The sequence below is a fragment of the Vulpes lagopus genome, chromosome 17, assembly GCF_018345385.1.
Source record: "Vulpes lagopus strain Blue_001 chromosome 17, ASM1834538v1, whole genome shotgun sequence".
Lineage (NCBI taxonomy): Eukaryota > Metazoa > Chordata > Mammalia > Carnivora > Canidae > Vulpes > Vulpes lagopus.
Window position 1 is genome coordinate 24,262,130 of NC_054840.1, and position 26,191 is coordinate 24,288,320.

The 26,191-nt window shown below is 43.8% G+C and overlaps 2 protein-coding genes across 5 annotated transcripts in view; both read right to left on the minus strand.

Annotated features, from left to right (window-relative positions):
- Positions 1–434: 434 nt before the first annotated feature.
- Positions 435–26,191, minus strand: part of VPS8 (VPS8 subunit of CORVET complex) — a 249,364-nt gene continuing 223,607 nt past the window's right edge. For all 4 annotated transcript variants that reach the window (XM_041731695.1, XM_041731696.1, XM_041731694.1 and 1 more), the window contains 2 exons: positions 3,742–3,822; positions 435–1,146 (listed from right to left, as the gene is read on the minus strand). In XM_041731695.1, the coding sequence (XP_041587629.1) occupies positions 997–1,146; positions 3,742–3,822 (231 nt within the window). In that variant the 3' untranslated portion in view covers positions 435–996. The remainder of the gene's footprint in view (positions 1,147–3,741; positions 3,823–26,191) is intronic.
- Positions 6,778–7,358, minus strand: LOC121477425 (60S ribosomal protein L27-like). Its single transcript, XM_041731698.1, has one exon. The coding sequence runs from the start codon at positions 7,226–7,228 to the stop codon at positions 6,818–6,820; it is 411 nt and encodes a 136-aa protein (XP_041587632.1). The 5' UTR covers positions 7,229–7,358; the 3' UTR covers positions 6,778–6,817.

Consider the following 26,191-nt stretch of genomic DNA (forward strand, 5'->3'; position numbering starts at 1 on the left):
GCTTCTCCCTCTGTTTCTGCCTCTCTCTGTGTCTCTCATGAATAAATTTTTTTTTTTTTTAAAGAGGAATCAATGTATTTGTTTCTAGTTTATACATCTATTTCCTGTGGGCTTGGTCAGTGTAAACCAGTCCACTAGCATCTGAGGCTGAAAGAAGCATCTTAGCCTTTGAGGCAGAAACGGAGGCTCTGTGGACATGACCTCCTGTGGTTGTTGGCTCCATGATGTCCAAAGTCCCAGGACCAGGGCCTGTAAAGGTGCCTAGTCCCTGCCAGAGGAGAACCTGGCTGGTTGGGCTGTTCTGAATGGAGCACTAGTAAGGTGGCCACAATCAGGGTCCTTGACTTTGAACTCATAAAGCTGAGTTGTGGCCCCAAGGGCTCTAAATGTCCTTCATGACTGACAGAGTTAGCCAGGCAGCTGGTCCGCAGAACTTAAACACAGAGGCATTTATTGTTAGAAAGGGCAAACCTTACACTTGAATGGGTTTTAACATAAACGCACCCAAAGGGAGATGCCACCCCCTCCCCAGGGCAGCTTGCAGTCACCCTGCAGTGACCCTGCAGCTGGGCCCACCACTGTCTTCTTCAGCAGCAGCGAGAATGGAGTCCCTCCAGGTCACCCAGCAGCTCGAGAGGAGGGGGTATGACACATGCCTGGATTCTATCTCTTCTCTGAGCTTCAGGGAAACTGGGAAAGGCCCCAAGGGGCAAAGCAGATTTTCTTAAAAAGCTGGATGGAAGTATGGGACATTCCTTTGCTTAATAAGTACAACAAAATCAACTGGTCTGGTGAACTGATGCTGCAGCAACATCTTGGGACAGACAGGGAGTCTCCCAGGGGATGATGGACCTGGAGAAAGGCCCGGGCATGGAATCCACCTCAGCGCCTCAGCTCAAAAGGGGGCAGGCAGTGCGGCCAAGCCGGTTAGAGAGGTGTCCCTCCGTGGTTGCATGATGATCGCCTTTATCTCTAGTGCCAGGCCCCAGAGAGGCCTCAGTCCTCAGTCACAGGTGGGGGAATGAGCTGCAGCTGGAAATTCTCATTCTGGAAGATGCTGCTGAAAGCAGAGCCACTCTGGGAGCCACTGAATGGCCTGTAGGTCTCACTGCTGCGATTCTGGGAGAGTTCTGTGAGGAGAGCCAGCTGCAAAAGAAGGGGCACACGTCAACCAAGGTGTGTGGGGGCAGAGACTGTTGGGTGAGCTTGGGAGCGGGTGTGGCACGGAGGTGGAGGATCCTCAATTCCTCTGCCTCAAATACCCAAGGGACGGGCTACACTGCAGGGAGAGGATGAACCTGGGTTTGGGTCCCAGGTCTGCACCTCACAAACAAGGAATGCGACTTTGGGCAAGTTCATTTCATTTCCGGGGCTCAAGCTATTTTAATGCTGCTGTGACTGGACCGGGTACGCCACAGCCTGACCCCATGCTCTGAGTGCTTCCTTGTCCCACACTCTCCCTCCTGGTGAGCTCCCCTCTGGGCAAATGACCCTGAGTTATGTTCACTGGCTCTGACCAGTCTTTTGTAGCCTGGATGGCCCTAAGCGGCCAGCGGCCACTCCAGCTGAGAAGTGAGCTATCAACCACAGCAGGGCCACCCTGTCCGGGTCAGGCTCCAGACCCGAAGTCCACAGGTACTTCTCGCAGCCCAGGATAACTGTAAGGAGTGCCTTTCCGGGAGCAGGCGCCATGGAGGCCTTTCCACGTGAACCATTTCCCATCTGCCACAAGAACAAATCCCTGGGCCCTATGTCCCTGAGCGGCGTAGAATCCACTTCTGCTCAGCCAGCTGCCTGTGGTTCTGTCTTTCCTGGACTTAACTTGCCTGTCACCCGTTCCCCACTCGCTTACCCTGCCAGGAACTCTGCCTTCGGGCCTATCTAGCCATTAAGGGGTCCTTTCTCCACCCAGGCAACAGCACAAGGGGCACATGAATCCAGTTGTCACTTCTGTCGAAAACTTACTACCAGTGACCGTGGTAACTGGAAAGACGGCCAAAGGCCTGCAAGGTCAAAGCGCCAATTCATCTGAAGCAGTTCGGCCCCAGTGAGTCCAGGACCCAGGGCACAGCACTGGTTCCAAGCTCCGCCTGCAAGTTACTTGGCTGGCTAAGGACACGCAGCAGGGCCATGTGCTTACGTCGCCCCGTCAGGGACTCGCACTGTGGGTTGGGCAGGTTAGAGACATGTCCCCTGGTCTGCTTGAGCCCCATCTTGTGCCACCTCTCATCCTCTGGAGCCCTCTCAGCTGCCCATCAGCCCGTGAAGTTCTCCCTAAGGACAATTCTGTACAAGGCTAGGGACGGAATAGGCAACAGATGTTACATAAACTCAAAGTTCTTTCACATTCAGACCCCGTGAGGTAGAAAGATCGACCACAAAAATATTTTGTTTCCTAAGAGAAGGTATTTCTGTGTTCTACTTGTGTAACTTGGTGACCTGGAAATCAAGGAGTCCTGAATAATGGCTCAACAGCTTGAAGGAGAACTTTCTTAGAAGCTTGAAAGCTCCTGGGGCAGAACCTGGCTGAGGCTGAGGGGATGGAGGTGATGCCATTTCAATAAAGCCGCTGGCCCACATTCAGGAGACCCCTGAGAAGTTTCCTGGAATAAAAACCATCTCTCAAAGGGGAAGACCATTTTCCCTCAGGGCTGCCAAGCCACCCAGCAGGTAACTGCATAAAAACAGAGTAGGAGAAGGGAGTCAGACAGAGAAGCAGACCCTCAAACAGCAGTCATGCAAGCTCAAAATGCGCTCAGAGAACCACTCTGGCCCAGCCGGAAGTCAGGCAGGACTCGAGGAGGGAGAAGGGGGCAGTGTGGACTACCTTCAGGGGATAGAGATCCAGGAGAGTGCTTTAACAAGGGGGTAGCAAGACAGCGGGGGTTGGAGCAAGTACACAGGCAGCTGTGTGAAGCAGGGACACTAGGCCTACTGTGGCCTCTCTAAGTGACCGTCCGGAGGGAAAGGGGACAAACCCACAGGAGGCAGAGAGATGCCTGTGGGATCGCCCTAGTGGGCAGAGGGGAGCCGAAGGGCGTGGTGCCAGGGCTGCCGGCAGCTGTCCCACTCTGTGCTCCTCTATGGTTCTGTGCAGGTACCAATCGTTTCAGCCCATGGCCCCTTGGAATAAAGACCCGTTTCTCCAGGCTCCAGTAGTTGGGTGTGGCCATGTGTCTAAGTTCTGGATGGAAGTGGTCACACAACTTTTAGGAACAGTCTTTAAATAAAGAGCTTATCTCCCCTCCTCCTTGTCCCTCCACTTGCCGGCAAGCCTGCAGATTGGGGGGTAAAGCCGGAGCCGCCACGTTAAAGCAGCGAGTGTGAGCCTGTGTTAAGGTTGGCAGAAGAGAGAAGGCTGGAGAGAGGCTCGTGGAAGGTGCCCCGTGCTGCCGCGTTTCCATTAACCACTGTCATTCAGCATGTGTCCTTCCTGGCCCAAGCACGTTCAACCAGCACAGATGTCCCGCGGGGTCCGAGGCTTAGGGCAATGGGACAGTCATTAGTATAAACAAAGGCCTCCAGGCAGAAGCACAGACGCAGACACCCTCCTGTGTCCTGAGCACGTCTGACCACTTGCTCTGTATCCTCTGCTAAAACCCGAGTGCTCCTGGGGGCCAAGGCCTTAACTAGGGCTCCACACTAAGGAGGAGGCTGCAGTGAGGACCGGAGGACCCTGCCCTTCCCGAACAGTCATGATAAATAGGGAAATAAAAATGTAAACCACCACATCAACATTACCCGGGAACTTCCTCGGTAGAGACGGCAGAGCTGATCAAATGCTTGGATTTGCTGTGGATCCAGAACGGGTTCTGAGGCTGCCTGGAAATCAGAAACGACAAGGTGAGCACCACCCGCAGGCAGCCTCTGAACTTGGCCAACGCTGAAACAGAACACGGTCTTCCTTCATGCCTTTCAGAGGATATCCATCTACCAGCAGTTACTGAGAGAGACCTTACTGAACATTAATTAGAAATGGGCACCTTCTGAAGTCCCTTGGGGCCTGGTTGACCTGTTTATGCACCTTCCCCACTGTGGCTTAAGTTTTCTTACTTACAAGCTTCCCTCAGGGCTTCTGGACCCCCTTTTGCCTTTACTGTGCAGAAGAGTTTAGCTCCGTCCAGGCTTGCATTCCCGTATCTATTACTGAAGATGGTGGGCAAAGATGCCCCTTCTTTGTGGCGGTTGGGGAGGGTGTATTTTAACACAAAATCATGTCCTTTTCCCTGTCTCATTATAAAGCTGGTGGCCACCTAGAGGGTTGCAAGGCTAGTCTACTGCTTTTTGGAAGAGGTGAAGTCTAACATTTCTATACCTGTCTTGCTTTGTTCCACCTGTTACTGTGGCAGACATGCTGATACTGTGGTTCTGTTCTACTCTTGGCGGATCTGGTCCAACACTCTAACTTAGAGAAAAGAAACGGGACCCTGGGGAAGGCAGCGTAGGCTTCAGAACACCAGTTCTGACACTAACTTGCTATGTGACCTTAGGTAAGACACTTTTCTGAGCTTCGACTGCCTCATTCGAGAAGATAATGCTTCCCCTATGGGGTCACTGAAAATTAAATTAGATGAGATACATATTTAGAATGTCTTTAAAGTGCCTGGCACCTTGCGAGGGCTGAGTATATGCTAGTTTTTATTATTACAATTTCAAGATACCCTTAAATGTTGATTTCAGGTGTTTTTATGCTTATATGTAAGACTAGTAAGAAGAGATCTTAAAAAAAAAAAGAGAGATCTTTGTTCTGTATTTATTATAAAGCTCTCGGCATGAATAATAGCATTACTAAATACACACTGAATGTATCCGCAAAGGAGGATTTCAGGGATGACTGGTCTGGGTGCTGACAGGGTGTGGTCATGTCCATTTTTGCTCCCTAAGAAAAGATCCTGAACTTAAAAAAAAAAAAAAAAGAAAAGAAAAGAAAGCACTACACAAAAGTCCTGAAAAGTAATCTGTCTTCCAGGAAGGCTTTGCTTCTTTTCCTGAGTTTTTACTATCCTTAGGGGAAAAAACGTACCAAGAGCTCAGAGAGAACGGAAACAAGCACTACCCTTGAAATCATCACACTAGCCTAGTGGGGAGCCACTTCACGACTTCACCTCCTAACGAGGCAGAAAGGATCTCCTTTCAGGTCCAGGAGACAGCTATCAGAAAGGAGGCTCGTATCTCATGGTCTCTGGAGCTCCACTAACCTGGGTAATGCCTCAGTTCTCCTGGACGCCCTCAGTGATGTGGGAACGGCCAAGGACAAGATGGCTCAGGGGAAATCCTGAGGGGGCGGTACGATCCAAAACAGCTAGAAAAGTGAAGAGTGGACCCACAGAGGTGCTGCTTTTCATTCCATTCCATGTCTCTGGGTCTGCCAGACACATGGAGAGATCATTCTCTAACCTGAGAATGTTTAAACTTGCCCTGACACTTTTTGAAAAACACTTTTATTCTGTAATTTGGTAGGAAAAATGATTCTTGGAGATTAAGTGTGTGGAGTATCACACTTACGACAGATACTAAAAGACACAGGGCAGATCCAAGCTCTACATGATCTGAAAGTCTGAGAAACATCCAGCTCAAACAAAGCAAAACAAGAAAAAAATATAATTACCTTCAAGAGACTTAACGAAAAACATGGTCCTGCTAGCTGATTTCCCAAATCCCTTTAGTATTACTGGCATAAACTGGGCATCAGGGCAGGTTAGGGAAAAGGGTGATACTTGTCTTTCATTGGCCATTTGAAACCTCAGCTGTGGGGCTTGCCATTACAACAGTCCATACGACAAGGGACCAGTCACCCCAAGGTCTGCTCTGCTTATTCCCTGGTTCCTTTGTGATAAGGTTTAACAAAGAAGGTCCAAACAGAAAAAAGTCAGTAGCAGTCTCGGTAAGGTGTTGGAGGATGGGGATTATGGTGAGGGGCAAGGCAGGTTAATTCAACAGAAGGTTTAAATGCCAAGTTAGCATATGATAAAGCAGCAAGAGCCAGAAAAGGTCTCTCCTTATAGAGGTACTTTTATAAAACAGACCGTGGCCTTAAAGGGACATTGTAAGAAAAAAAAAATGTCGTGAAATCTCATGAAATATACTACTATACTTCTTAGAAAAATGTGGATAGTACAGGCCACTTAATGGTGATCCACTGAAGAAATTCCCATCACACCTTGCTGAGAAAAGCTGTACTGGACACAAACCTGTTACTAATTGTATTTTCTTTTTTGTTTTCATCACTAGGGAGCTCAGGGCTAAATGGTTAGCTACACAGAACTAGCAACTGCTTAGGACCTGGTGGCAAACATCTTTGTATGCAATTATAACCCAGTTTTATATTATTATTATTTGGACATAAAGTTTTCTTCACTTATTTATTTCATCCTACTGGATTGTATTTTGGAAGCCAACTCAACTCATTTTGGAAAGTGAAGGTCAGGTCATCAAGACAAAATGCCAGTGCTAAAAACAGAATCACGCTTTCACCCCCAGGAAACACTATGTGGCAGATGAGTCTATTCTAGGCAGAGAATAAACAGCTCTCACCCCTGGGAGTTTGCTCGCTGAGGCTTAAGTGCAGAAGTCTCAAATGATGGTCCAACTCGTGTTCTCTGATCCAGTACTTCTCCGATTTTAATGAGCATAAGAATCACTGGGAGAACTTGTAAAATGCAGAGTCTGGTTAGCAGGTCTGGGGTGGGGTCTGAGGTGCTGGGTTTCTAACATGCTCCCAGGCAATGCTGAGAATGCTAGTCCGCGGGCCACCCTTTGAGCAGCCAGGTACTAATCTTTTTTTTTTTTTAATTTATTTTTAATGACTGAAAGAACTCTAAAACCGCAGCTTCTGGAAGAACCACTTATTCTTGCTAGTCTTGTACCTCTCCTCGAACTTGACCTTGGCCTCTCGACAGGCCTTGTGTTTAAGAGCAGGGTCTCTGAAAGCATCCTTGTTGATGACAGTTTTGTCCAAAGGGATATCCACAGAGTACCTTGTGGGCATGAGGTGATTGTAGTTATAAACTTTCACAAAAGACTTGATCTTTGACTTCTTGGCGATTTTCTTCTTGCCTATGGCAGCTGTCACTTTTCGGGGATAGCGGTCAATTCCGGCCACCAGAGCATGGCTGTAGGGACGGTCTGAGGTGCCATCATCAATGTTCTTCACGATGACCGCTTTGCATCTGGAGTAGTGTCCGGCCAGGACCAGTACCACCTTCCCGGGTTTCATGAACTTGCCCATCTCGACACCAGCCACTCGAGCCTCGCCAGGTGCTAATCTGTATTGCTAGAACAGCTCAGGATGGCCAGAGACTTCTGTCCTGAGTCCTGTGGTAACATTGTATTTTACCTCTTACTAATTCAACTGTACCAAATCAACCACTCCATTAGCATTTCTTTTTTTCCTAAGGCACCTACAGATTAGGGATGCTCGTTTTCAACACTTACTAGGTTCACATGCATCTTGGATATATGATAAGAAAATTTAATAAGGATATTTCTGCCATATGGTTTGTTTTGAATCTTATGGAATTGCAAAGTACTACACCCATTTTACTAAATTAGGGAGTAAGATTGTGTAAATTGAGAGTCCCAGACAGGGCCTTTACCTTATAAACCCTAGTCCCCCTCTGCTAAGAGAACAAATAGGTAAGCACAGAGACACAGACACACACACACACACAGACCTATAATTTCCAACAACATGGTCTGTCCAGAGAAGTATGTAGACATGGCTTGTCGGGGTCTTACTCTTCCTTTAGGCCCTTCAACTCCTCAGAAATGCCACAAAAAGGGGTTTCCAATGACAACGTCCTTCAGATATTGACAAATATGGCTGTTCCATGGGTGTGAAGTAACTGAGGATTACAGGTCCTATAGTACTGTGCAAGCCATCATCCTGGGCAACCAGACTCAACTAAGGAGTGGCTGCTGGAGCTGCCCTGGAATCCTCTGGAAGCAAAATCACTGTAGTTTGGAGATGCCCTATTCTTGGTGGGGCCATACTGTCTCTGTGGTAAAGACAAGTCATTTGAGGCAAAATGGATGAGCTATTTGTAGACATGCCTAGGACCTAGTAGATGATTGCCCGTCTTAAAATCCTTTCTGGAATAAGACCATATTTTTAAAAAAGAAGTATACAGAAAATGACTAATAAATCCCTGAGGCAGGGGTTTCTGTATGCTATTTCCATGGTTCTACAGGCTCAAAAAATGGGGTGGGAAGATAATGAGGGGAGGGAGAGGCTTCTGCGAGTCAGCTTGTGCATAGGAGACCTGTTTAACTGGTTTGTATCCCGCCCATGCAGGCTCCCGTCCTATCACCCCTAGGCCTCATGAACTAAGATCCAGCTCTCTGGTTTAACATACATCTCTGGAGTCCCTACTATTATCAGGCCTGGGGTACAAAGATGAACAAGAGTTGTTTAATGTCCCAGGATCTGTGGGACATCAAAATCCCACAAAAAGATTTCACTTTCTCGAGTGCGGATAAGCAAAGCTTGAGAGGTTACTGAGATATGTAATAACTCTACTGCTTATTTGCCGGGGTAGGCCTTGTTTGCAATATGCTATCACACCATCTACATAAACCATCACAATATCCCTGATACTGCCACATTTCTGAGCCCAGATTACACTCTTGCACATGAGACATGGAAGCCTCGGCTCTGGCACACTCTCCAGAATGCCTTCCCTGTGCACCCCAGTCCTGTTAACAGAGCAGCTTCCCCAGGGCCCATGCTAGCCATTACGGTGCATCCACTACAGTGGGATCCTCTGTGCATCTGTGTCCTCCGTTATATTCCCCATGCTCTACAGCCAACAAATGTTCAAAAATCCATTGCAGAAGAATCACTTATTTTGGGGTGACTTGGAACTATCCATTTTAGGTGTCTGAGCAGGCAAGCCACTTGGCTCTCCTGGCCCAGCATGAAGTCACTGGCATTCATTCGTCTTCCTATTTTTAAGACTTGGATTTGTAAAGATTGTGATTTCTGGTGTATTTGTCTTATATTTTGGTGAAATATCAATTTCATTTTATTTAATTCCCTTTAGGGAGAGGATTATTTTTAAATTGTCAAAAACATAAGTGCCACCTCTTTTAAGAAGATAGGAAAACTTACCAAGTAAGTGGGACTTGCAGTTAAAAGCCTCTTTCTACTGTTGCCCCAATAATTCCTAGCACAGACTCTGCCATCCGGCGTGACCTTGGCCTGTGGAGGGGAGGCCGGGCCTGCCCTAAGGGCCTGGGACACCTTCACACTAAAGCCGTCTGCCTAAGCCCAAACCTGGCATCGCCAGTTACTAGATTACATTCATAGGCAAGTTAGCTATTGTCTATGAACTAGTTGGGTATTTTGATAAGAGCTGTGCCCAGAAAGTGGCTGAGATTAGGAAGGTAATGCCTACAGCACATGGTAAAGGGCCAGGACACTATAGGTCCTCATTTGGTGGTGTTTGCTGGAGGGGGCACAGGACGTGGGGGGGGCGCTGTGGGCACCACACACAAAGCCAGCCTGCATGCGACACCGGTCATGCATACCTAGTCCTCAACACAGCTGCTGAAAGGGATAGGAAGGAGACCTCCCAGCACAGTGAGGTCCACACTGGCACCCGCAGCAATGGAAGGGATGCTGAAGAGAGAGAATGGGGAATGGGGGAAGCTTCAAGAGAACCAGAGCTCCCCAGGGACAGGGCCTCCGTCTCTCTTGCTCTCGGGCAGCCAGTGCTGCACCTGGCACAGAGCATGTGTGAAATACTTAATCAGATCTCAACTGGAGGCCGGGAGGGTTAGTGCAAGCAAGCAGATTTTCTCCCCGCTACAAGTTCACCGGAGCTTTCGCAAGCCCTCTAGACACAGGAAGAACATGGGGCGCTCGCTCAGACCGACCCGGACCCCATGTGGATTCTGCAACAACTAGCTGAGGGGCTCTGGCCAACTTATATCACTTCTCTCAGTTTCTTTCTCTGTAAACTCTACAGAACTATTGTGACCTGGGACCTGGCGCCTATTTGATGTGTAGTAAGTGGCAGTGAAGACTGCCATTGGGTCATCTGGGCTCTGAAGAGACGCGCCCCAGAAGAGAGAACAGTGGGCTGCACTCAGGAAGCCTGAGCTCTGACCCCAGCATAGCTCCCCACATCACCTGGGCAGGTCACAGCACTCTCCCACGTCTATGTTCTCATCTATGAAACGGCAGCGGCAGCGCCACCACGGGCCATTCTCGGCCACTCGGCAAATACTTCCATGAGATAACTGGCATTTAGGGCATGAAGCTTTCAAGAAAGTAACATTTACTGAAGTTACTCGTTGCTTTTATTGTGCGATCCCATGCAAAGTAGGACAACCAACTCCTGGCACTAGAGACTGCGTCACAAGGACCCTGACAGCCCTGGAGAGAAAGAAGAGCCAGGCTGAGATGCTGTAGAGTTGCCAAATCAGTGTCAGGCACAAAATACAAATGGGAGCAACGAGGTTTGAAGGCAATCGCAGGGGGGCAAACCAGAAACACGGGCGGCTGTCCCAGGTTCCTAGGCCAGCTGGGCCACCAGCAGAGACCCGAAGACAGGGACTTTCCGGCTGGAAGAGAAGGGGAAACACTGGATGCTGTCGGCCAGAGCACACTGTTTCCTTCCCATGAAGTCTGGTGATAAAAGCTGAACATCCGAGGGATACACAGTGACAGCCCGGTGACCCTGTAGCCCGCAGAGTGAAAGGAACACTGGTGGAAAACGTCCTGATGCCGGAGGGGAGCCCCGGGGAGAGGGGCGCAGGCTACCTGGAGCGCCAGCACAGTCTTGGGCACGCACGGGTGGCGGAAGCAAGGGCTGGAAGAAAACCACCCAGGCTTTCGGGATCCACAGACTGAACTCGCACAGCACCTTGCTACAGGGAAACCACTGTGACCCACTGCTGCCCGAGGCGGGGTTCCCAGGAACAGGGACAACGATAATGCTGGGGATCCTGGATATGGGGGCTCCCACACCGGGCAGGGAGAGAGGGCAGTCACGGCATCTCTCCAATAATGAGGTCCTGAAATAGAACCCCAACCTTTCTTTCCCTAATCATCTGCCACACTAGCACATGAGCAGGTCAAACCGAGTTTGCCAGAGACGTGGGACACTTCCTATCATTCTGCAACGTAATTACTGGTCTCCCCTGCTCCAGGAGCCTTCTGCGGGCATTTCTGTAATCTGCCCGGGGACATGGAGCTGGAGGTGGAACGGGATGAGGGGAAGGAGAACCCATTTACCCCCTTTCTCCCTGCCTGCCACTGGCCTCACTTTTCAATCTATCTGTTCCAGGCCTCAGACTTCTGCCATCACCTAAGCTGTCTCCAACTAGATATCCTTAGTATTTTGCCTAAAATGAAACCCTGGCTTCAGACATAAGAGTGAAGTGACACTTCCCTACTCCCTGCAAGCAGAAAACACGTTTCTTAAAATTCCCATCCATGGAGGCACCTGGGTGGCTCAGCAGTTGAGCGTCTGCCTTCCGCTCAGGGTGTGATCCCGGGATCCTGGGATCGAGTCCCACATCGGGCTCCCTGCATGGAGCCTGCTTCTCCCTCTGCCTGTGTCTCTGCCTCTCTGTGTCTCTCACAAATAAATAAATAAAATCTTGAAAAAAAAAAAAAAAAAGCAAAACCACACTTTGCAGTTGCCTATGTTTTTACAAGTCATTTTTTAGGCATAATGAGACTATTAGTTTTTGCCACCACAGGTCTTCCCAGGTGGTTGCCTTTCAAAGCGGACTAGGCAGGGAGTAGCCAAGCATGGAGATGTAGAATATACAGGTATCAGAGACTTTAAACCCATCTGGGGACAATTATTTTTGTGAGGGAGCAAGATGGGTAGACAAGCCAAACAAAAATTATTGTGTTCCTTTACTTAGTGACACCACGTGATGTGCTAACATTCTGGATGGTCCCAGCAAGGATCCTGGTGGGGCACTTGGGTACATGCACTCCCATCACACTGAGTAGTTCAGATGGTCTGTGGGAAGTCCATAACACCTTATACATTCATAGCACCCTGCGTTTGTCACCAGCATAGGACCGTGGGCTATAGGATTAGACCTAACATCAAGAGCCACTCTGGGTCTTATAAACTGTATTTTAACATCTCTGAACCTCAGTTTTCTCCTGTGTCAATTAGAGACAGTAAAGGCTAATGCACACATTGGGTTAATGTGTGCATTAAACATGAAAGTAACTAGAATAAAGCCAGAGACCACTCTAATCCCCTTACAAGAGCCTCATGAGGTAGGGTATGCAGATATTTTCTCTGTTGTATGGATGAGATAAACTAACATCAAGGGTAGCAACACAACTAAATAGTGTCACTAGTTACTGTCAGTGCCAAGTTCAGAATTTCTTCTGAGAAGGCAGAAAACGTGCACGAGCACCTAGTGTATGCACAAAACTATCTTCACATTGTTTGCTCTGTGAGGTCTCTCACTGAAGAACTTACCTGCTTTTTAAAAAAATTTTTAATTCCAGTATAGTAGCATACAGTGTTGTGCTAGTTTCAGGTGTACAACATACTGATTCAGCAATTCTGTACATTATTCAGTGCTCATCATGATAACCGTATTCTTTAATCCACTTTACCTATTTTACCTATCCCCCACCCATAACCCTCTGGTAACCATCAATTCTCTGTATCTAAAAGTTTGGTTTTTTTCTTTGTTCATTTGTTTTGTTTCTTAAATTTCACATATGAATGAAATCATATGATATTTGCCCTTCTCTCACTTATTTCACTTAGCATTATACCCTCTAAATCCATCCATGTTGCAAATGGTAATATTTCATTGTTTTTTTTATGGCTAAATAATATCACACACACACACACACACACACATACACACACACCATATCTTCCTTATCCATTCATCTATCAGCGGATACCTGGGTTGCTTCCATAATTTGGCTATTGTAAATAATACTGTAGCAAACATAGGGGTGCATATATCTTTCTGAATTAGTGTTTTCATATTCTTTGGGTAAATACCCAATAATGGAATTACTAAATCATATGGTAGTTTTATTTTTTAACTTTTTGAGGAACCTCCATGCTGTTTTCCACAGTGGCTACACCACTTTGCGTTCTCACCCATAGTGCACAAGTGTTCCTTTCTCTACATCCTCACCAACACCTGTTGATTCTTGAGTTTTTTATTTTAGCCTTCTAACAGGTGTGAGGTGATATCTGATTGTGGTTTTGATTTGCATTTTCCTGATGATGAGTGATATGGAGCACCTTTTCATGTCTGTTAGCCATGTGTATGTTGTCTGTAGAAATATCTGTCCATATGTTCTGCCCATTTTTAAATTGAATTATTTGGTTTTTTGGTGTTGAGTTGTATACATTTTTAATATATTTTGGATGCTAACCCTTTATCTGATATGTCACTTGCAAATATCTTCCCCCATTCTGTAGGTTGTCTTTTAGTTTTATTATTTCTTTTGCTGTGCAGAAGCTTTTTATTTTGATGTCATCCCAATGGCTTATTTTTGCTTTTGTTTTACTTCCCTGAGGAGACATATCTAGAAAAATGTTGCTACAGCCAGTGTCAGAGAAATTACCGCCTGTGCTCTCTTCTAGGATTTTTATGGTTTCAGGTCTCACATTTAGGTTTTAATCCATTTTGAATTTGTTTTTGTATATAGCGAAAGACATGCTACTGTCCGGTTTTCCTAACATAATTTGTTGAGGAGATTGTGTTTTCCCTGTTGCATATTCTTGCCTCTTTTGTCAAAGATCAGCTGACCATTTAATCATAGGTTTATTTCTGGGCTCTATTTTGCTCCACTGATCCTTGTATCTCTTTTTGTGCCAGTACTATACTATTTGATGACTATAGCTTTGTAGTGTATCTTGAAATCTAGGTTGTGATACCTCCAGTTTTGTTCTTTTTTTTAAGATTACTTTGGCTGTTGGGGGTCTTTTGTGGTTCCAGTTTTCTAAGAACTTAGCTTTTGTCCTTAACATTGTCAGCTCTCACTGGGCTTCTTCAGTAAAAAATACATTTTTAAGCATGACACTACTCATCATAGCTCATTTCATCAGCTGTTCTCTCTCCAGAGCCTTCCAGTGACACTTCATAGGCCTGATGGGAGGAGTTTTTTTAACTAGAAAGCAGAATCATAAAGAATCTTAGAAAGAGATCAGAGGCCATCTGTGTTCAGGAGCATGGCATAGGCACCTTGCCCCCCAGCTAGTCCTACTCTGCTCCTGACAAAACCTTCTGTGTCCTTAAAAAGTGACTTCTATCTGGCTTCCTCCAGACTAAGGCCAGGGCAAGGCAAGTGAAAGAAACCTCTGGAACTAGACTACCCAAGTCAGGTCTGGGTTCCACCGCCACTCAGAATGACCTTGGGCACAGCATTGTACCCCAGGACCTTAGTAGCTTGAACTATAAAATAATAGAAGGAAGGCCCTCCTAGGGATTTTGTGATGATTGAATAAGGGAACACACATAGTGCTCGTAACAGTGGCTGGACAGCAGCGCTTGCTCATTTAGTAACTGAGCTGCTGCAGGAATGGTGGTTGTCAGTCCTTTCACATCTTAGCCTACTTAATCCAGCATGTTCTTCCATGAAGTCACTGTGTTTCTTTTTAATTATGGTATTAAAGGTCTTGGTATTGTTGTGGTCTTTTTAAAAAGATTTATTTATTTATTTATTTATTTATTTATTTATTTATTTAGTTAGTTAGTTAGTTAGTTAGTTAGTTAGTTAGTTAATTTTTCATGAGACACACAGAGAGAGGCAGAGACATAGGCAGAGGAAGAAGCAGGTTCCCTGCCAGGACCCTGGGATCGTGCCCTGAGCTGGGAGGCAGACGCTCAACCGCTGAGCCACCCAGGCGTCCCCAGAATGTGGTTTAAACTTTAAATAACTAATATCGTTTCTTGATCAAATGCATTAAAACCTGCCTATTATCTTGACAATTATTATTATAAAAGGTTGATCATCAACTGCCTCATGGGCATGGGAAACTCAAATTTCAAATACAATAAAAAATGACTGATGGATGTTGCTGGCCTCAGGGTACTGCAACATTAGAAAAAGAAAGAAAAAATGGTAGTCCTGGGAAATAAAATGGATGACAACTGGCCTGGGACCCTCACCCCCTTCCTCCTTGAGGGAACTGTCCTGGGCAAACTTAGGTTTCTGCATTGTAATGTATTGTGGTCTTTTTTGTCAGGAAAGGAAATCTAAAAAAATCTGGTCTGATTTATTTTTCTAAGAAGTAGAGTTACAAAGAAAGCTTCTTTGTAACTTCTTAGTGGGGTGGCATCTTTTTATTGCTAGTCAGGAATCCTCCTTTGTCTTATCATTGACCTTATTAAAAAAAAATAAAAACAGGGAAAGCATTCATTTCATATATGTAATTAAGTCTTGCTACCCTTTGATTATCTAACTGTTGCCTACTTAAAAACAAAGTCCAACAATTATCTTGATGGATGCCACCATGGGCTTGCAATTCTGACAAAGAGCTCTTCTGAAGGTAGGGTCCTCAATGACTTTCTAGCCAGGACTGCTGAAACATTTTCAGTTTGAGTACTCTTATCCATCTTAACTGTACAGACCTAAAAATAAGAGGAATACAGAATCACATGGAAAAGCAAGTTTAGGGCAGCCTGGGTGGCTCAGCGGTTCAGCGCTGCCTTCCGCCCACGGTGTGATCCTGGAGACCCAGGATCAAGTCCCATGTCAGGCTCCCTGCATGGAGCCTGCTTCTGCCTGTGTCTGTGCCTCTCTCTCTCTCTCTCTCTCTCTCCCTCTCTTTCTCTCTCCCTCTCTCTCTCTCTGTGCCTCTCATAAATAAATAAAATCTTAAAAAAAAATTTCCCCTCAAACTACAGAGACTTCCAAATCTTGCTATTATAAATTAATGGTACTGAACTAGACTAGCTCTCCCATACCAACATAAAATCAGCCAAACTATATATAAGCTGTTGTTTTCTAACTTTGGACAAACGGCAGAATGGGACTGTTAATACTCAATAGAAGGGAAACATTCAAAGTGAGCCCCATGACTTCCCTGGAATTCTATCTGGAGACACTTTCTGGAATGTGGCACAGGGAAGTAGACCAAGTAGAATGGCAGTCTTGCTGAACTGAGGAATTAGAAACAGGGGTTTGGGGGCTGGGCCATGGGTAAATCTGAAGAGGAGGAAGCTGAGTTGAAAATCTACATAGGAATTCCCTTAAATTTGAGGCCTAATACTCAGCAACACATATGTGGGGAAGACTCCAGAAGCCTGTCAGAGAACAGGTGCTAGGGAGCTTTGAGTTAAAGGGAGATTCTAGATGTTGCAAACTGCTGAGAATACTGGGGTAGCCCAGGTGGCTCAGTGGTTTAGCACCGCCTTCAGCTCTGGGTGTGATCCTGGAGACCCAGGATCAAGTCCCACGTCAGGCTCCCTGCATGGAGCCTGCTTCTCCCTCTGGCTGTGTCTCTGCCCCCCCACCCCCATCTCTCATGAATAAATAAAATCTTAAAAAAAAAAAAAAAAGACATGGGAATACTAACCAGCTTAGAGTACAAAGACCCTGAGTATCCAATGAGGGTGAGACTACCAATGAGACTACTAAAAACCTAAATATTAGGAGCAGGCATCCTAGACCTGCCTGAACACAGCTTAAAAGTAAGCCTCTAAAATACGTAACTGATTTAACAGAAAATGTTTCAGCAGAACATCAAATTTAACAGAACATCTTTTGTTCTGCTTGCCAGAACAAAATTCAGAAGTCTCTAAAGGAGAACAACAAAATCCAGATGCTCAATAACACAGCATCCACAATGCCTACCACACAATCAAAAGTTTCTAGATAAGTGGAGTAGGAAAATATGACTTATAACCAGGAAAGCAACAGATAAAAACAGACTCAGAGACGACAGAGATATTGGGTTAGCAGACAAGGAATTTAAAATATCTAATTTAATATGCTTAAAGATTTAAAGGATGGACCTAATAAACGAATACATGAGGGAACCCTAGTAGAAAAATGGAAACTATAAAAAGTACTAAATGATGAAAGGTTTGTAAATGAACCTATAGCACTGCAAAGTTCCTATATTTTATGTTAGGAGTAAAAAATTAACTCTAATTAGATGGTGGTAAGATGTGTTCTGTAATCCCTATAGTTGCCACTAAAATAATAAAGCAAATAGATACAGCTAAAAAAGCAATAGAAGAATCAAAATCAGTATTAAAACAATGTTCAAATAACCCCAGAGAAGGCAGAGAAGAAGTAAGAGAGGAGAATACAGGTAAGTTTAAGAAGAAAAAGAAAAAAAAAAAAAGGCAGACAAGTCCAATTGTTACATTAAATTTAAATATATTAAACCCTTCAGTTGAAAAGCAAAGACTGTCAGATTGGAGTAAAAGAGCAAGACTCGGGCAGCCCCGGTGGCGCAGCGGTTTAGTGCCGCCTGCAGCCCAGGGCGTGATCCTGGAGATCCTGGATCGAGTCCCATGTCAGGCTCTCTGCATGGAGCCTGCTTCTACCTCTGCCTGTGTCTCTGCCTCTCATTCTCTCTCTGTGTCTCTATGAATAAATGAATAAAAAATCTTTAAAAAAAAAAAAGAGCAAGACTCAATTATATACTGTTTTCAAGAGATGCACTTTAGTACAAAAACAAAAATAAATTGACAGTTAAAGGATGGAAAAAAGACATATAATCAAAACATTAAGCATAAGAGAGCTTGAATGGCTATATGTGGAGATGACAGGTTTTGATACAAGGAATATTATTAGAGATTAGGAGGAACTAAAGGAAACACACAAAGCAAAAATCACATTTGGAGGTCTTTAACATTCTTTCTCAGTAGTTAATAAGATATCTAGACCAAAAAAGTCAATAAGCATACACAAGATCTGAATAACACTAATAAATGCCTTCACTTGATATTTATAGGAATTACACCCAACAAATGCAGATTATACTTTGCTTCAAGTGCACATAGATAGAATGTATGCTTGCCCATAAAAAAAAGTCTCATTGACTTTCCAAAGAATTATATCATACAGGTATGCTCTCTGACCACAACAGAGTTAAATTATAAATTCTTAATAAGATATCCAAAGAAGCCTCAAATATTTAGAAACTTAAAAATATATGTATAAATAACCAATAAGTGAAAGAAGAAATCACAAGGTAAATTAGAAAATATTTCAAGATGAAATGATAATGAAAATACATTAGCAAAATCTGTGGGATGCAGCTAAAGTAGTACTTAGAAATTTATAGCTTACAATTTTTGTATTAGGTAACAAGAAAGGCATAATATTAATGATCTAAGTTTCTACCTGAGGAAGCTAGGAAAAAAAGAAAAGCAAATTAAACCCTAAGTAGAAGGAAGACAAAAATAACTAAATGGAAGTTGTAGAAATGACAAGTATAATATTTGATATGAAAAATTCAATAAATGATTTTAGTAGACTTGATAATGCGGAAGAAAAGATCAGTGAGTTTGAAGATAGGTCAACAGAAACTATTCAATTTGAAGCAAGAGGAAATAAGGTAAAAATAATGAAGGAAGTGTCAGTGATCTGTGGAACATGAAACTAACATATATGTAATTAAAGGTCAAGAAAAAGACATTGGGGCAGAAAAGATATTTGAAGAAACATCAGCCAAATGTTTTCTAAACTGATGAAAATCAAAAATATGCATATCCCAGAAGCTTAAGGAACACCAAGAAAGAAGGCAAAGAAAACCATACCTAGGCATATCACTGCGGAAAACAAAGGATAAAATGAAACATTGGAAGGCAGCCAGAGGGAAAAAAGGATGCATTAGAAATATACATGGTGTTATCATTGGCTTCCCTGGAAAAAAAGGTCCAGAGGTAGAGATCTGCACACCAGAACTTACTGGTGGGTGCTTGGGATGGAAATCTATGGGGAAGTAAAGGAAGCAGAATTGGGCAGAGGGAGAAGTTAAACTGTGATGCAATCACCACAGAGGTCCCAGGTCATCCAAAGAGCTCTGAGGCTCAGATGGCCTTGAAGAACTGTCCTGCATTAATACAAGGTGTTCTGACCTTTATAACTCTTCAATTACTAGGCAACTAGTCATCAGATGCAGGCTGCTCTCAGAAAGAGGCTGTCAGCTTCGGACGAGGACAGATCTCTTTAGCTGAGGACAATTCCTAGAGAAGGATGAGCTAAAACTTATCAGTTGCTAAAACTCCTAGCAGCTGAGGGCATGAATGCTTCTCACTCTCCTGAAAAATGGGAGAAGAGAGTGCCACTGCATCCATGACATAAGAAAATAATGGTAAGGGGATCCCTGGGTGGCGCAGTGGTTTGGCGCCTGCCTTTGGCCCAGGGCGCGATCCTGGAGACCCGGGATCGAATCCCACGTCGGGCTCCCGGTGCATGGGGCCTGCTTCTCCCTCCGCCTGTGTCTCTGCCTCTCTCTCTCTCTCTCTCTGTGACTATCATGGATAAATAAAAAATTAAAAAAAAAAAAAAAAAAGAAAGTCTGGAAGGATACATAAGAAATGATGAATAGTTACCTTTAAAAAAAAAAAAAAAAAAAGAAAAAAAGAAAATAATGGTAAGAATTACTACTGATGACTTATTAAAAACACGCAAACCATAAGACAGTGGAACAGCATTTAAAATGAGCCGAAAGAGGGACGCCTGGGTGGCTCAATGGTTGAGCATCTGTCTTCAGCTCAGGGCATGATCCTGGAATCTGGGATCGGGTCCCACATTGGGCTCCCTGCTTGGAGCCTGCTTCTCCCTCTGCCTGTGTCTCTGCCTCTCTCTCTCTCTCTGTCTCTCATGAATAAATAAATTAAATATTAATCTTAAAAAAGATTAATCTTTTAAATCTTAAAAAAAAATGGCCAAAAGAAAAAAGATACATTGTGATCATCATGAACAATTTCTCTCTGCCCCCTCCCCTGACTTGTGTGTTGCTCTCTAAAATAAATAAATGAATCTTTAAAAAATCTGAGATACTGTATCTTCATTTGTTTAATATCTACCCCTGCCAGCAGGATGGGAGCTGTGTGAAGGCAGAGACTGGTTTTGTTCCTACAGAATCCCCTGCACTTAGACCCATGCCTGCTACATAGTAAGTGTCCAATACATACTTTTTAAATGAATTTAAGTAGAATTTGAACTAGAGGCTAAAAACAAGGCATCACAAAGGCAGATGTATGGACATGGGATTGGTTATTCTTAGGAAACGAGAAAATTCCATTGGTTAATGAAGAAAAAAGATAAGTGCGGGCTGGTGATGCATCTAAAGCCTACACTGTCAATCTAAACCAATTCAGACTTCACTTTGTTAGTGACAGGGTGCCACTCAAGTTTTCCAAGCATCAGAAGAGGTGAAGAGTGAACTAGAGCCCCAGAAGAGGGAGCCCGTGGGGTCGGTAAAGACTTTGGAACAGTGGAGGTACACACAGACTGGGGAATGACAACACTGTTGAGGCAAACAGGAAGCATAGAGGGCTTCTCGGAGCTAAGTGAAATGCAGAGAGAGGACACTGGGATTAGAGAATTTCTTCCTTCCAATGACTGAAAAGGCATTTCTGTATAGTTTTATTTTATTATGCTGTGAAGTTGCCAGAGGCAGATATGGACTGCCCCATTCAGTACCATAAAAAGGTAATCTTAGCTTAGTCAATAAATGAAAAAGCTCAGTGACTTAACCATGTAAAGACGACTCTCTCCTTTTACGAATATGCTATATCTGGAATAATATCTACCATTAGCAGATATTTCACACAAAGCAGGGAGCTATAACTTATTTATGGCACAAGAGAAGAAAAACCAGTATAAATGACAACTCGAATGCCCTTATGATAGGTACAGAAAACAACAAAACACAACAGACCCAAGGGAGTGGCTTTTGTTAGAGAGAAGAGATGGCATCAAACACCAGCTCACATTTCATCTTCATCGTTTCCTTTCCTTCTACTTTAATGAAAGACTTCTCACTGGGTCTTGTGCATACTCAATTCCATGTTCTGATACAATATAAAAGGAGTGTGAGCTTTCAGGAATGGCACATTAATTGATTTGGGAAAGTAATCCAGACAGAAAAGCTCTACTCTGCAGTAACAGTATACCAGCCACTCGAGAACAACACATACATTAGAGCAGCTCAAACTTTGCAAAGCTCTACTGTTTGGATTCTATGACCTTTACAAATAGGTCATCATTCAGCACAGTGCAATTACGAATGGCCTACTGAGTTGTTTTAATGCAAAATAATAGGCTGCTAGTTGCCCTGTCACACATACTGAAGAGGAAAAAAGAGCCCTGCCATGTATATTGTAGGAAATGCCTAAGAACTTCATCAGGGCGGGATGCTTGGATGGCTCAGCAGTTGAGCATCTGCCTTCGGCTCAGGGCATGATCCCAGAGTTCTGGGATCGAGTCTCATATCGGGCTCTCTGCATGGAGCCTGCTTCTCCCTCTGCCTGTGTCTCTGCCTTCTCTCTGTCTCTTATGAATAAATAAATTAATTAATAAAATCTTTAAAAAAAAATAACTTCATCAGGGAATGTTGTTGGAAGGGAAAGACCCATTTCTAACTTGATCAATACTTCAAACTTCAGCTATCAACAAACATGTTCATTGAGTCAACCCTGCAGAATGGCTGCTTAAAAAGCTAATGTGCTTTTGGTTTCATTTAGAGAACCTAGAATAAATAAAGTGATGATCTCACTCTGCTCTAAAATGACCTTCCCTGAAGTACCATGGTGGAAGCAGAAGAGATGTGGTATGATAGAGTAGAGGTGAGTGAGGAAGAGAACTATGAATATTCTGTCTGGACAGGAGAAGACTAGGGGCTAGGGATTCATGACCTCAACTACCTAAAGCCTGTTTATGAAAAAAAAAAAAAAGAATTAGATATCTTTTTGATGGCTTCCAGAGGAAGGGCCAGTATCAGTGGGTGGAGAGGTATCAACCAAAATAAGAAAGAACTTTCAAAGATGGAACATCCTGCCTCACAAGGTGTTTTTCACTCAGAGGCAGACATTGCTTGTTAGAAATGCATGAGGAGACAGATCAACTCCTACTAACATGGCAGTAGGAGATGTTCTGATGGACTTTTCACCCCGAGGATGTGTGTGTGTGTGTGTGTGTGTGTGTGTGTGTGTGTATCTCCTAAAAACCTAACTTTTATAGACCTTGGAAATGATCCTAAGGGCAAACTGTAAATGAAGAAATAACTATTTTTTAAAAAATCAATATAAATTCAGTAAGAAAGGCAAGCATGTGGTTTCTGAACCAAGACTGTTCCTTCCTCCCAACCCAGCTTAGTGAAGTAGAGACTCCACTCCAGACTGCTGTAGCCAAGAACACCAAGCTTCTTCTCTCCCAAACTCCTAAAGAGCTTTCTTTTCAACAGAAGCAGAACTTTAGCATTTCTCATCTTGCTTCTAGCTACATGTTGCTGAGGCTAAGTCCTAGGCAGGCATAGTCAAGAAGTGGTGGGGGCTCCCTTCTTCTACCCAAACTCCACTCGTGGAATATTGGCTGTATTCTGGGTTCTTTCCACTGAAAATAGTGGCTCTCTAATCACCCCTGCTCCAGTTTGTGAGGCAATGGTTTCATCACAGGAGGCAAGCCAAGAGGATCTCAGGGTGTTCCCCCTTCCAACAAGAATTTAAATCCTAAATAGGCAAGTCATTCAGAGAGAAGCTTGCCATTGTACCTACAGCCAGTAACAGAGTCCTGGTTCAGAGAGTACCAGGGGAGAAGCAGACAGTAAGAGAGATAGGTCCTAATCTCTTTTCAAAGGAAATGACTTCACTTGCAACTGAGGGTGGAGAAGTTTGAACCTAAGAATATTTTTAAGAAGAGTGAAGGTTGTGGTGAAAGGCAACTGGGAGGAGATTAATGGATTTAATGTAGATACAACCTACATCAGGCCAACTACTTGGTAGAAGAGAACTAGGGAAAATGATAGCTGGTGAGAGCCCTAATAAGGAAGTTAAGACAAATACTGAAAACAGACCTCAATAACTATTCTTTCAAGGAGTCACAATTTTACTGGATCAGTGTATAGAGCAATTTATGTACCCAAGGCATTGTTGAAAACAATGGAGCAATCAGTAGAGTTTAACAGCTGGTTGGCCAGGGAAAAAGAGAAAGGGAACCCTACTAACACCATTGCCATCCCAGGGTGTCTGTGGGCAAACGCACATCTATACCTCCTAAGAAGCAATATCAGAGTTTTAACACTTGGGAATGGGTAGGGGGACAAGACTTCATTAAAGTAACCCAGGCATGGGGCAGCCTGGGGGGCTCAGCGGTTTAGCTGCCTTCAGTCCAGGGCATGATCTTGGAGACTCGGGATCGAGTCCCACGTTGGGCTTCCTGCATGGAACCTGCTTCTCCCTCTGCCTGTGTCTCTGCCTCTCTCTCACTCACTCTCTCTCTGTCTCTCATGAGTAAATAAATAAAATCTTAAAAAAAAATAAAGTAACCCAGCCAGTCGCTAGAAATAATTATAATATCTTGGGCTGCAGCAGTCTGGAATGGAGTAGAGTGGAGCAAATAAGAATAACTCTAGGAGCAAAGGATCAATGCATAGACTTGCTACATTACCTAAAATGCCCAGTTTCTAACCGAAAATTACAAGGCATGTGAAGATGGAAAGTATGAAAGTGGAGGTGTGGGGGGAGAGCAGACAACACAATTTGCCTGAGTAACCAGATGTTAGATTTAACATAAAGACTTTAAAACCAATCATAATATATACACTTTATCTGCAAATCCCCCCCCAATCCCCGAACCACAACAACAGCAACAGAATCCCACACACCCTGTGTGTGTACACAGGAAATGGGTGAAATGTAGGAAAGCATATTTTTAGTAAGAGTAAGGGAAGGTATAACAGCGATGTCACGCCAAGACAGAGTATCAATAATTTTTTTTTTTTAACCAAAAAGGATCGCTTGGAAATTCTAGAGTTGAAAAATATAATAACTAAAATAAATTCAGGAGAGAGTCTCAACAGTAGATCTGAACTGGCAGAAGAAATGGTTAATGGACTTGAAGAGAAATCAATAAGTATGCAACCTAAACAGGGGGAAAAAAGAGTGAAGAAAACTGAACTGAGAAACGCAGGATAACATCAGTTCAACAACAAATACATAATGGGAGTAACAAAACGAGAGGAGAAAGAATGGAGAAGAAAAAATACCTGAAGAAATTATTGCTGAAGAGTTACAAATTTACTGAAAAACAGTAACCTACCCATCCGGGAAGCTCAACAAACTCCAAGCAGGATAAGAGCCCAGAGATCCACAAATATCTCAAAGAAAACATGCTACAAGTCAAAGACTTGGAGTAAATCTTAAAAAGCAGCAAGAGAAAAATGACTAGTTACTTATAAGGGAACCCTAATAAGATTAATAACTGAATTCTCAGCAGAAGCAACAGAAGCAACTTATAAGGGAACTCCAATAAGATTAATAACTAAATTCTCAGCAGAAGCAACACACAGTGGGATAGCATATTCAAAATGTTCCAAGAAAAAACTTGCCAATCAATAACCTTATAGCCAACAAAACTATTGTTCAAAAATGAAGATGAATGAAACACTTCCCCAAGTAAACAAAAAATGAGAGAAGTTCTTGTAACAGGTCGCTTTATAAGAAGTACTAACGTGGGGCACCCCAGGTGGCTCAGCAGTTTAGTGCTGCCTTCGGCCCAGGGCCTAATCCTGGAGACCCGGAATCGAGTCCTGAGTCAGGCTCCCTGCATGGAGCCTGCTTCTCCCTCTGCCTGTGTCTCTGCCTCTCTTTCTCTCTCTTATGGATAAATAAATAAAATCTTTAAAAAAAAAATACTAATGTGAGTTAATCTGTCACTGTTCACAGTCACTAGTAGAAAGCAACTCAAATCCACATAAGAAAAACCAAAAGAGAACTGGTAAAAAGAACTGGAAGGCAACTGTAAAATAATATGTATATAATGTAATGTTGGCATAATGCAGAAATGCAATATATGTGTAACATATTTGCATGAAGGAGGTGGGTAGGGACAAAGCTTTATTGGGCTAAGAAAGTGGTTATAGATAGTAAAGCAATAATTATCACAATATATTGTTAGGTTTGTAATCTTAATAGGCATACTACGTGTAAGAGTATCACAAAATGTGGGAAAAAGTAACAGAGCTAAATAGGAATAACATTTCTTGGGATGTCTGTGTGGCACAGGGGTTGAACATCTGCCTTCAGCTCAGGTCATGATCCTGGGGTCCGGGATTGAGTTCTGCATCGGGCTCCTTGCAGGGACCCTGCTTCTCCTTCTGCCTGTGTCTCTGCTCCTCTCTCTGCCTCTCATGAATAAATAAGTAAAATCTTAAAAAAAAAAAAAAGGAGTAACATTTCTATGTGTAACTTGAATTAAGCTAATTTTAAATCAGAAGGTGAATCTGAAAAGTTAAGATGTATAGGCTAAACCCTAGAGCACCACTAAAACAAAAAACAAAAACCAGAAAAATATCCTCAAAAACATTTAAAGATGTTATCAAAGAAGATATACAGATGGCAAATAAGCATATGAAAAAAACTCAACATCAAATGTCATTCAAGACACTATTGGAGGGATCCCTGGGTGGCGCAGCGGTTTGGCGCCTGCCTTTGGCCCAGGGCGCGATTCTGGAGACCCGGGATCGAATCCCACATCGGGCTCCCAGTGCATGGAGTCTGCTTCTCCCTCTGCCTGTGTCTCTGCCTCTCTCTCTCTCTCTCTCTCTCTCTGTGGCTATCACAAATAAATTTAAAAAAAAAATTAAAAAAAAAAAAAAGACACTATTGGAATGACTAAAATCCAAAAATCAGATAACACCAAATGCTGACAACAAACATGTAGGACAATAGGAACTCAAATTCACTGTGTGGAAATGCAAAAATAGTACAGCCACTTTGGAAGATAGTTTGGCAGCTTCTCAGAAAACTGAACATTCTTACTATACAGTCTGGCAGTTGCTCCCTGGTATTCACCCAAATGAGCTGAAAACTTATGTGCAGGGTTTTGTGTGGTCAGTAAAGCTTTACTGACAACTGGTAAAACCTGGAAGCAACCAAGATGTCCTTTAGTAGGTGAATGGATGAACAACAAACTGGTACATCCAGACAATGGCATATTATTCGAAGCTAAAAAGGAATGAGATATCAAGCCATAAGAGGACATGGAGGAACC

What these genes read in the sequence shown, in the direction of transcription:
- LOC121477425 (XM_041731698.1), bottom strand. Translation starts at nt 7,228, where the DNA reads ATGGGCAAGTTCATGAAACCCGGGAAGGTGGTACTGGTCCTGGCCGGA.